At 62.0% G+C, this 12,110-nt stretch overlaps 1 protein-coding gene across 5 annotated transcripts in view; it reads left to right on the forward strand.

Moving 5' to 3' along the window:
* The window catches only part of ZFPM1 (zinc finger protein, FOG family member 1), a 60,658-nt gene continuing 49,903 nt past the window's right edge, over positions 1,356–12,110 (forward strand). For all 5 annotated transcript variants that reach the window (XM_018061841.1, XM_018061843.1, XM_018061842.1 and 2 more), the window contains exon 1: positions 1,356–1,473. In XM_018061841.1, the coding sequence (XP_017917330.1) occupies positions 1,434–1,473 (40 nt within the window). In that variant the 5' untranslated portion in view covers positions 1,356–1,433. The remainder of the gene's footprint in view (positions 1,474–12,110) is intronic.

A 12,110-nucleotide genomic window follows, 5' to 3' on the forward strand; every position in this document is an offset into this window, starting at 1 on the left:
AGGCAGTACTGACCCTGGGAACCTCGCTCCTTTCTACTTCCTGGGCCTCCAGCAGGGGCGTCCTGGAGAGGCACAGCCTGGGAAGGAAAGACCCAGAGGAGCAAAGCCTGCGGGCTTCTGCGGGGGGTGGTGGGGCGGGGAGCAGGCACAGGCCGCTGGCTTCTGCGGCCTCCCGGATTTCCAGCCAGATCTGAGCCCAAGGGAGGAGGGCCCGAAGTCCCTTGCTCTCCATTGGGGGCTATGGTCACCGAAGGTGGCGAACCCCGCGGATGCTGCTTCCACCAGTCTTGGGCGGAATTCCCACCGTGCCAGAGCCGGCTCCACACTCCAAGTCTGGTCCCAGGCAATGTGGGACGTCAAGGCCTCGGGCTGCTTGACCCGGCCCTCATTGTCCCCTACCCGGCGGCCGAGGAGGGTGGTCGCAGAGCCTAGGAGTTCTGGGCGGGTCAGAGGCCCTGAAGGCGGGGTTATAGAGCAGCGGGGCGGAGTGATGGAGCGGTGAGTGGAGCCCAGGCTTTGTGGAGTGCTCTGGGCGGGGCCTCGGAGTTTAGGGGCCGAACCAGGTCAGGTCAGGCTTGGGGGCAGGGCTGGCATCGGAGGGCGGGTCCAGAGAGAGCTTAAACCCGGTCGGGCGCGGTGATTCGGGGCGGCGGAGTGTATTGGGTCGCAGAGTCTGAGCCAGGCCTGGGGATAAAGCAGCAGGGCCAAAAGAGGTGTGGAGGAGGCCACAGGTTCACCCAGGGCCGGGGCCAGCTCCCTGGGGGCGGGGCCAGCAGGCGGGGCGGGACCATTTCAGCGAGGAAGCGACAGGGCCAGCCAGGGTGTCGGGGCGGGGTCAGCCGAGGCGGGGGGAGGCCAAGGCCGCGAGGAAGCAAGACCGCCCCGGGGACCGACGCGCGCACCGCGGGCGGGGGCGGAGCGCGGCGCTGGGGGCGGGGCCGGAGGAGGGTCAGGAGGCGGGGAGAGGGGCGGGGCTAAGGGCCGGACCCGGCGGGGGCGGGGCCAGCGGCGGGGCGGGGCGGGCCCGGAGGCGCGGCGCCGTGACGCGCACGCCCCGCCCGCACGCCCCGAGCGCCCAGGCAGAGGCCGCCAGGTCCGCCGCGCGCTACCCGCAGGTTCCATTGAGAAGAGCAGAGCAGCGGCGGCGGCGGCGGCGGCGGCGGCGGCGGCGTCTGCGCGGGAGCGGAGAAGCCGGCAGCAGCCCGCCGCCCGCCGCCCCCGGCGGTCTGCCCGGCCGCACAGCAGGGCCGATACTCCGGCCTCCTCAGCGGCTCCGGGCCGGACGCGGCGGGCTGGGGGCGCGAGCCGGGACGGCCTTGGAGCCGAGGGGCCGGGGGCATGAGCCGCCCCGCGGCCCCACCGCGCCCCCGCCGCCCGCCGCCGCCCACCAGGGGCTAGAGGCGGCCGCCGGGAGGGCGCGCGGCGCCGGAGACATGTCCAGGAGGAAACAGAGCAACCCCCGGCAGATCAAGCGTGAGTCAAACTTTGCCCGCCGGCCCCGACCCCCGCCGCCCCCCCTACCGGTCCCCCGGCCCGCCCAGCTCTGCCCGCGGCGCCCGCGACCTTCACCCCGCGCCGCGCCCCCCGCGCTGTGTGCCAAGCGCGCCGTAATCTAATCTCTGCCGGCGGGCCGGGCCCCCGCGTCTGGGCTCCAGCACCGGGGGTCCGGCCTGGAGGGGGTGTCCGCCCAGAGGGCCGGAACGGGGTGGCTGGGGGCGCGGCCACCTCGCGGCCTGCCCCTCCCCCGCATCCCAGAGATGGTGCAGCGATAAGGCGGCCCCGATCTGGGCTCAGATAAAGTTTAAAATATTCCATTCTGCAAGTCCCATCCTGATAAGATCGCTCTGTCGGGACGGGCTGAAATTGTGATCTTATCTCGCGCGGTTGACTCTCCCAGGCTTTGTATCTAGAGGGAAAAAGAGAGACCTGAGAGGGAGAAGGGGCACCCAGGGCATGTGGAAGTGCAGGCCAAGTGACAGAGACCGCGGGTGCCCACCACCATGCCTTCTGGTCACAGAACCTCCTGGCTGGTGGGGTAAGGAGTGCTGCTACCACAGCCCATGAGCTGGGCTCCAGCCCTGTCTCCCGGGTCTCCAACTACAGCTTTCCCTGCCGGGAACAGCCTCCTGGAGGCCTCCCTGTGTCCCAGCCAGAACCACAGGGGCTCTTGGGCTCCTAGGCTTGCGGTCACACACCTTCTATCCGAGGGGCTGCTCCTAGTCAGGGAGGGGTCTCCCAGGACTCAGTCCTGGGCCAGGCGTCCAAGTTTCTCCCCCATCGGGACCAAAGGCCATTCCCCAGGGGGACCAGGCAGTCACTGCTGATGCCCAGCCCCCTACCCCAGCGATAAGAGTGCCCTAAACTCTTGAGGCCACTCGGCTGAAAGAGGGCAGTGCGCAGGAAACACGAATCCCCACCCCACGCCAATAATAACTTCACGCCTCTGCAGCCAGGGCAAGGGCTCAAGGCTTTCTACCTGGGTTACATCTCCCGGGCCAGACCGGCAAGTCGTTGGGGCTGCCCAGGAGGCAAAGAGGTGGCCAGCCCCATGCTCCTGAGCACTGCCTCTTCTGTCCACGTGAGCTCTGCCTTCAAGACCCCTTGTGAATACTCCTGGGGGGAGTGTCTAGTCCCCAGATCAGATCCCATAGCGGGGGAAGGCAAGCGTGAATCCGGGTTCCCGTAACCTGATTCCTCAGCGTGTAAGCGGGACTGTTTTCCGAAAGTCGCCTTCTATCAAGTCAACTCAAGTATTAAAACCACCCACAGGTCCCGATCTGCGCTGGTTCTCTGGTTTCTTTTTCCCCTCCTCCCCTGTGTGCCTCTGTTGGGTCTGTTCTCGTGTGTGCGTGTGTCTGTGTTTCAGCGTGATGAGAAATGCAGATAACGCGGGCAGGGAGATTGCAGGTTGGGAGCCGATGCCAGCGCCGATAAGGCCCAGAGCGGGGCGAGTGCCCCGGCTCGGCTAGGTGTACTGAGCGGAGCGCGTTATGGACAGGGACCAAAGCGGGTGGGAGGGCGAGCCCTGCTGTCCATTTTCAGTGCGACCGGGAACCAGGCTAGGGAGGGAGCCGACCCTGGGAGGTGGAGCTGGGGAACCGTCCCTTCAGCCTGCGGCCCGGGGCGCCTCCACCCCCGGGCAGATCTAGGCGCGTTAAGATGCGAGCGCTGATTGTCACCAAGCGGCGGCGCCCGCACTCCCGCCCTCTGCCCCGGGCTGTGCGTACGGGCCCTCGCAGCTGTATGCCCGCTCCACTGGCCTCACCTGCGACCAGGCCGCGAGTTGGGGGGGGGGGGGGCGAGCGCTTGGGGCGCCTCCCCCGTGCCCCCACCAAAGCCGGGGCGCAGCTGCCCGCGCCTCTGTACGCCTTTTGTTCCGCGCGCAGATAGATGTGCCGCGCTGATAAGGCGCACAACCGATGGCGGAGGCGATAGGCGCTCCCATTTATTAACTTCAAACGTGGGAGCGGGGGAGGGCGAGGCGGGAGCGCGGCCTTGGCCGGCCAGATGGCTGTGACGATAGGCCGGGCCGCGCTGGCGGGGAACACAGGGCGGAGCGCAGCTAGGGACCCCCGGCGCCCCCGGCCCGCCGAGGTTTCCTCCCGCCCGGGTCGATGGGAGCTCAGATAAGCGCCGGGCCGGTCGGCTGGATGGCGATCTCCAACAGCGATAAGAGGCCTTATCTACGGCCACCAGGCCCGGCAGGGTTGGAGGCAACAACAGCGCGGGGGCGGCGCGGCTGGGGCCAGTGGGGTCCTCCGAAGGCCGGGGAGGGGTGGAAGGGCATGCGTGCCTGGGTCGGTTTGGGCGAGTTTTCATCCCAAACACACTTCATTGCCAAGAAGTTGATCCTCCCCCTGCGGGTGGTACAGTCCGTCAAAATGAAAGAAAACTGACTTTGCAGCGGCCAGGAGGTGGGGGACACCCAACCCTGATTCCTATTAGATGGTGTGAGATACAGTCAGAGGCGGAAGGAGAGAGGATGTTTTCCCCCTTGAGTCACGTTGGGGTTGGGGGTCTTCCTAGCAAGTGGTAGGTATATAACCTGCTTACAGTTGTTTTTTTGACAAAGAATCAAAGTGGCTTCCACTGCCAGGTTGAGGTTGGGGGGAGCCCAGTGTACTAGGTTTTTTTGAGTGAGTCCTGAAAATCAGAAGGGAAGGTCTATGCGGATCTGCCTTGATTCATTCAGCAGCTCTTGATTGAGCACTTGCTGTATGAAAGCACTGGTCACAGTTACTGCCCTGGGAACCAGAGGTGGCGTAAGCTAACCAGAGGCAGAGGGTGAGCACTGTGGGAAATGGGGGAGGAGGCAGATGGGGCTCTGCCTGCAAGGGGGGACCTCCAGCAGGGGTCAGGAAAGAGCCTAGCATGGGGGTGCCTCCAGGGACAATGGGCTAGCTTCAGTTTCCAGCTCTAAACAGTGGGGACATGGAAAGCCCCCAGGTCAGACTGGGGGTGCTGAGCCCCTTTGCAGTGGGAAGGCCCCTGGGGGCCATGATTCCAGACGGCAAGTGGAAACCGAGGACAGCCAGGCAAGGGGCTCCCGGAAGAAGCCCTGCCGGTCCATGCCCCAGCAGCCACTCCATCGAAGGTGGGGGTGTTTTTCACACATCCTCAGAGTTTGATTAAGCAAATTATTGGTGGTCACAGGATGACTCATTCACTCCGAGCTTTAAGCTACCTACCCGCTCCCCCTAGCAGCCCAACGCCCACCTGGGGGCTGGCAGAGTCTTCTGGCTGAGCTAGTTCCAGGGAGAGCCTGGGTGGGGCCGGAAGGGGCTGAGGTGGTCCCTATCTCAGTTTTTTGGAACTTGAGGGATCATCTTCACAGAGCCACGCACATCCCCTCCAGGTGTGAGAGGCCGAGGGAGTCACCTGGTTCTAGGGGCCACCTTGTAACGCCCACCGCCACACCATGATGGCTGAGAAGCAGGGAGAGAGGGGGCTTTGGCTACACAGCTGCCTCTGACTGGAGCCCCAGCTGGTGGGCTGTGACCTGGGCTGGGCTTGCAGGCCCTAAGGTTGGGCCTTCACACTGGCTCCAAGTGGTTCTTGGTTTTCCTGCATCCCTGGGTCTGAGGGAAGACAGCTCTTTTGCTCATTAGGCAGTAACAGTGATACCAGTAGTAGCTACTACTCACTCTGAGCCAGGCCACACGGTGTCTTCTGGCGGGTCCCGTTCTTACCGTTTACCTCGTGGGGAAACCAAACTGCAGAGAAGTTCTCACCCAAGGAAATGGCAACTGGGATTGGAAGGCTGGCAGTGTGGCCCTGCTCTGAGCAGCACACTGCTCAGAGGAGGAAGGAACCACAGTTCCTCACTTCTGTCTGCCTCTGGGCTTCCCAGCCTCAGTCTCCACAGCTGTGCAATGGGCCCCTGGGAGTAGAGGTGCCCAGCAGTCTTTCCCCAGCCCTGCCCTTGCCAAGTCTCCGGCTCCTTCCTGAGATGTTCACGTTGACAGGAGTGGGCTCCCAGGAGGTGTTAGCCAGCCCTGCCTGGGGCCTGAGCCCTGGTCTCATCCCGCCCACCTGACCAGCCCCTCCCCAGAGGTCACTGGGAGCCCAGCATGGCACCAGCACCGCCAGGGATTTAAATGGGTCAGTTGGGGAAGAAAGGAGGAGGGAACACGATGCCATTAATTGTACCCCTTATCTCCTGTTTCTATGCCAACCAGACGTTCCTGGGGCTTGACGGGCTCGTGAATAATACTCCCAGCAGCCTATCTGCCATCGACAGGCCTCCTCCTGGAGGCAGTTGTTGCCTCGCTGATGGGTATCACCACCCCCCCCCCCCAAATAGACCCAGGCCTGGCCCCGCATGAAGGCCGGCTGGGCAGTGCTTGGGCGCCTGGCTGGCTCCTGCCCACCAGCCACCATCCTATTGGTCATCCTGGCCCTGCTCCCCCTTCCTGCAACAGCCCTGTCCCCATTTCACAGAGGGGGAGACTGAGGCCACCATCACATATTTGCTCTCTGGACCTTGCCTGCTGTTCCCTACTCTGGCAGGAGTGACCTGGCCCCAGGAGGGTTGCAGAAGTGAAAGCCAACACCTGCCAAGTGGCCTCCATGTCCTCGACTATGGCAACGGGAGGCAGGTGGCCCCACGTGTAAGGACTCAGCTGTTCTCAGCTGCAGTGTGTGTGGTCCTGTGAGGAGGAGAGGGCCAGCCCCCAACAGTGCTGACCCCTCACAGGGGCCTGGGCTCAAGCAGAGACCTGGAGGGTTTCTCTCTGGCTTCCTTTTTTACCCCCTTTCGGCCTCAGTTTCCCCATCTGCACAATAGGGATGATGACACTAGTGGTCCCTGGGCATCGACATAAAATACACATCACCTCAGACAGCTGCCAGCGTCCCCATCCCCCTTCTCTGAGATATCTTTGTGGTCCATTGGTTAAGTCAGATCTGTGGTTTCCAGTTTATCTATGAGGGACAAATCTCTTTTCCCAAACTGTCTCCAGAGAGTAAAACACGTACAAGGACCCTGTCCAGGAAGTGGGCACCCCAACCTCCCCCACTCCCATCACTCCTCTTCATGGCTAGTCTTTTCCCTCCAGCCATTCTAATGACAGCTTGCCAAGCAATTGCCCAGGCTGTACAAACCTGGCATCACTTGCCCTCTTTGAGCTGAGGTTTCGCCATCAGAGAAGAAGGGCTGCATTAGGCAGTTGGCAACAACGTTCCTCTCTCCCCGACCCCCCTCCCCCTCTCTCCCACCTCCTCTTCCCCTCCCTGCCTGAGCTCTGGATGGGTTTGGACCAAGCCAGCCCAGAGTTGAAGGGCTGTGGGATCAGGTGGCCAAATGAGAGGACCTTAGGGCCTCCTGCGTCCCTGTACCTACTTCACAGGTGAGGAGCTGGAGGCCTGGAGTGAACAGGGTCTTGCCGAAGATACCTGTTCAGCTTCAGTGTGGTGTCCCACCTTTGCCTCAGTTTGCCTCCTGGTTCAATGGGAACATCCCAGTCCAGCGCCCTGATGAAGATGGCAAGAGGCTGGGCCTTGAGTCCTGCCTTGCTCCCCAACTTTCCATTCCAGCCCTGTGGGTCTGCCTTCAGCTCCAGCATCACAGCCGCCAGCCCAGGGGCCTCAGGAGGCATCTTGTGTTTTCTTATCTATGGAAGGAGTGTGAATGTGCTCTCGCGAGGCTGGGACACAAAGGTGATGAGCAATGTGTCTGGGGCACACCTTGCTCCCACATCAGAGGGGGGCTGTTGTTGCTGGGTGGCATATTGCTGCCACCCACCCCAGTCGTCCCTGAGGCCACCATGCGGGCTGAGGATAGGACCCTTTTGCTCCGGGTCCCAGGGGTTCCATCTCTACCCCACCCCACCCAGTGCCCCACAGCAGGGCATGGGCGCTCTGAGATCCAGGCCACCGGCCAGCCCTTGACTCTGCGTGAGCTGCCACATGGCCTGAGTCCTGGCCTTGCTGTGACCCTGTGGGCAGAGGCCTGTCTCCTGCCTCAGTTTCTGCTTTTGAAGTGGGAGCTTCATAAGAGCACCCTCTCCTGGGGACTGTATGTGGGGTCCGTGAGATCCCAGATGCAAAATGTTAAGTGCTATCCGGGGTCATGTCCCGGGTGGATGTGGCGGCCTTGGGAGCTGATGGCTGCGGTGCTGATATCTTGCCAGAATTCCCCAGGGCTGGATGTGTCACACAGAGTCCTGCCTCCTGCCTTCTTTTCCTTCACGTATTGCTTTTTGCATTGAGAGTGAGCCATGGGCCATGTGCTCTGACTGCAGGACAGGGTTGGTTCAGACCCCCTCAGTCCCTTTCCAGCCCAGGTATCTTACCTGATGTTAACAATCATCAGCCTTATGGATTGACCTATCTTACAGGCAAGAAAACTAAGGCTCTGGGAGGCAGTGACATGCTCAAGACCTTGTGACCCAGGAGCTGGGGTCTCTGGACCCCAGAGGTGGGCCCAGGTTTCTCTGGACAGTGCCCATGCAGCCACCAGCCACCCGTCCTGCCCTCCTGAGCTGTCCTGTGTCCTCCTGGCCCAGCCCTGCCTCCCCCTCCTCTGGTCTTCTGTTTGGGACAAGGCAGTGCCCGCTGGGGCAGGAATGTGGTGGCTGACCTTGGGCCAGAGCCGGGCAGATAGGCAGGCCCCTCCCCTCCCCTTCTGTTCCTCCGTTCTGCCTCTCCTGGGCCTGCTGGCCGGGGAGCCATGGTTTCTGCTCCCGTGAAAGAGGTGATGGTTGTGATGTGAGCTTCCGTGAGCCCCACACAGTTGGAGCTCAGCCCTGGCCCAGGCCCCCAGGCTGGTCCAGGGACAGAGACCCAGCCAGCCAGACTCAGCTGGGGTTCTCAAACCATTTTGCACCAGAAAATGGAGGCTCAGAGAAGGTGGGTGGTTGCACCAGGGTCACACAGGACATGAAGGATGTGGAAAGGGGATCGGAGGGGCAGTCTGTGTAACCCCATGCCAGCTCCTGGGCACCCCCAGAACTGGGGTGCGTGTTGCACCCTGGGCAGGAGGGGCCGGCCACAGTGGGGGCTCTGCATACGGGTGGCGGGTGGCAGCAGGAGCACCCCCGGGGGTGGGGCTCTTAGGCTCTGCAGGTCCACAGACATCATGCTGCCTTCCTGAGCCTCAGTCTCCACCTCGGCAGCGTGGGGATGTCATGGAGATGCTGGGCTGGGTGCATGCCCAGCCCCAGCCCCCAGCCTCAGTTCCCCTGCAAGGTTTCAGTAGAACCGTGATACTGAGCTCACAGGGCAGTGAGGCTGGCAAGACACGACAGCAGAGGTCCAGCCTGGGCCAGAGCCCCTGCGTCGTCTATGTCATTTGGCAAAGTTAAAATGAAGAGGGGGACGACATCCTCCCACCTCCCTTGCCCTGCTTCCTGCCAGTTCCTCTTGGCGTCTCACTTAAAGCCGTCCAGGTTTCCTGACCTGCCGCATGCACCTGCCGCAGCCTCCTGCGTTAGTCTCCCTTTTCTCCACCCTGAAATATGCAGCAGGAGTGGAGTCCTGGGAATCCCCAGGAGCGGGAGCAGGAGCGGGAGGGGGAGGGGCCACCGGATGGGGTCTCGGCTCCGTCCTGCAGTGGGCAGCGGGGAAGAGCTTCCGAGGACCTGCCACTGGAACAAGCCCTCGTGGGCTCCCACAGGCTTATCCAGGGCACTGCTGCTTTCCCAGCCCCTCTCTGTTCTTCAGGCAGCCCTGGCATCAGGCACTCGGCCCCATGCAATGAGAGAGAAAGCCGCAGCCTCCCCATGTGACCTCCGCTCACTGGGGCCCTAAGCTCATCCTGAGACCAGTGACAGTGTAGGCATTGGTCATGACAGCAGGCGTTAGCTGAGCACCTACTATGCCCCTGCTGGGTGCCCAACTCTTGCAGCCGGGAGCTCACAACCTGGGCTCATCAGTTAGCTCAGTGTTCGGAGGGGAAACTCAGGCTTAGAGAGTTGAAAGGTCATACTCCAGATGGCAGCTCAAGTTTCCCACCCTGGAGGGAGCAGAGGATGCTGACAGTCGTGGTGTCCCAGTCCAGAGCTGTCCCTGCTGGGTGTGGTGCCACTATGTTCAAGTCCAGGAAACTGAGGCCTTCCTGCTGTTTCAGAGAGCATCCAGCTGTGGTCTCCTTGCTGGCTCTGTGACCTTGGGCCAGTCCCTTCCCTTCCCGGGCCAGAGAGGCCGCAGCCCATCCCCCAGCTGCAGGAGGGAGACTAGAGCCAGGGCTGCACTGGCATCTGATGACTGAGCCCGCCTGGGGCAGTTCCTGGTCACACAGGGCCCACAGGTGAGCCCCTTGCTCCACACCTCAGCTGTAGTGCTCCCCAAGGAGTGAGCGGCCATGGGGACCCCTGCTTCTGAATGGGCAGAGGTGTTCTGTTTATGAGCCCTGGTGCCCCATCCCCCAGGGTGTCCCACATCGGGACCTGCAGGCAGGTGGCAAGTCCTCAACATTTTAGGGCCATGCTGAGCATACCCCGAACCCCAGATCAGGACTGGCAGGGGCAGAGCCCACCAGGGCTGTTTTATTACTGATGCTTCCTGCGCCTGGGGTTGGGGACCTGGAGGAGGCTTTGGGGGTGGGGTGGAGACCCTGAGGGCTACAGGCAGGAGGGCAGGCTGCCCGCACCCCATCCCCCCCTGCCATGCCTACACACACACACCCTTTTCATGTCATAGACCTGGTGTGGCTCAGGAGGGCCGACACCACCCAGCCCCACTGGGACCCTGAGGTAGCCTGCTGCCTCAGTTTCCCCTCTTGCACAGGATGTCTATGTTCTGCTCCACCAAAACCGGACGTTTTCCCAGAGAGCAGAGGAACCCCCTCCACTCACTGCGGGGACCTTGATGGTCAGGGGTCCCAGGGGGCCCCAGCCAGGCCCTCCTCTCCATCCCGGCTTTGCCGGCCCGGGCCTGGTTTGCCCGAACTGTCTCCTGGTCCAGGCCTCTGGCAGGCGCAGGTTTCAGCTCCTGTGATAACTCAGAAAGTTGAACTGGCCCCATTACCGCGCCGAGATGGTTGGGGAGATACGGCCTTGATAATGGGGGAGATATGGCGTCTCCGTGGCCAATAGCCCAGCCTCTCCACCCATTAACATTCCCCACCAGCGATCCCTCCGCGCTATCTCCTCCATTTCCACTCCTCCCGCAGATAAGAATGGAAATTCTGACTTCATAGCTCACTGATTAAAGTGTCTGGATTTCTTGATAATACACAGATAAATTATGTTTTTGAAAAAGAAGGTAGGGAGGAGGGTGGGCAGGGTGGGAGCCATCTCTCCCGGCCTCTCCTGGCACCCCCGGCGGGCCATGAACCTTGGCGTGTCTGGCCTGCACCTCCCAGGCCTCTGTGTGAAGACAGTGTCCCGGGGCCAGGACAGCAGGAGTGGGATTGGGGGGCGTGAGGCCCAAGGGCTCCCTCTCAGGGACAGGGCCCTCACCAGTTCCTCGCCAGAGCTGGGCGTCCAGACTGGCCGCCTGGCGCCAACGCCTGGGATAACACCTGGGACAGGTCTCTGGGCCTCAGTGTCCTCCTCCATCCAGTGGGCCAGGTGTGGGGTGAGAATGTGGGAAATTTGCCTGTCTGGGTCTCTGCTGTCTCTCCCCGACCCCTGGAACAGGCTGTGCCTGGTTATACAGTAGGTACCCCGTAAATGTTGAGGGACCCAGAGGGGCAGCTGTCTCTCTGCCCTGCCTTCAGAGGCCCGCTGGCTGCCGCGTGTGACAGCTGGCGCCCAGGTAGGGCTGAGGTGCTATCTCCGCGTCTGTCTGGATAAAGCTGGCTCCTTCAGCTGATCCGAGATCCAGCGCTGATGGTGCGATGAGCGCGATTAGGGCCGCCATGGGGCTAATCCTCCAGCTGAGGGACAGATGTGGCAGTCGTGGGGGAGGGGCCAGGGTGGGGAGAGGCAGCCAGGCACCCCGCCCTCTCCACGCAGAAAACTCGCAGAGGGGCTGCCTGGGGCTCCTGGCAGGCGCAGGGCAGCTGGCCGTCTTCCCTCCTCTTTGCATTTATTTTTTAAGCAACTCTTGAGAAATGAGATCCTAGAGGCAGGAGGCCAGACAGTACAGTCAGTGACATTTCTCGGTGGGTCAGGGGCTCCCCACTTCCCATCCAAGTGGAACCCATGTTAGCTGACAGCTCCGTTCACTGAGGGCTTGCTGCACATCAGGCCTGGACGTGACCCATGTTCTCCTATAACATCCTCCCAACATCCTGCAGGGGCACCAGCGACCTCACTTTTTTCTTGGCGGACTCGAGGCTCAGAGAGGTTCTGTAACCCAGCCAAGATCACACAGCAGAGGAGGGAACTGTAGAGACCTGAGGTAGAGGCCTGGTCAAGGTCTGGGTCTCCATCCTGGAGGTTCTCGGGGTGTTGGCACCCGTGGGCTTCCACCTGCCCTAAGGGGACCGTCCTCTAATTGGGGGAAAATGCCCAGGCACAGAGAGGGTGAGGGCCGCACAGTCCTTTCCAAGAGTGGGTGGGGGACGGCGGGGTGACTGCTCCTGCTTACATGTGGGGGTCATTTCATCTGTCCTCAGAAAATAGGCTCCTTTGGTGACAAAGTTGGTTTCTTTTTGTCATTAGGTTTTATTTTGTTTCAGTATTCTAAAGGAAGTCAGCTGTTTCCAGTAAAATGGATGCATG

Source organism: Capra hircus, chromosome 18 (genome assembly GCF_001704415.2).
Source record: "Capra hircus breed San Clemente chromosome 18, ASM170441v1, whole genome shotgun sequence".
In the NCBI taxonomy this organism is placed as follows: domain Eukaryota; kingdom Metazoa; phylum Chordata; class Mammalia; order Artiodactyla; family Bovidae; genus Capra; species Capra hircus.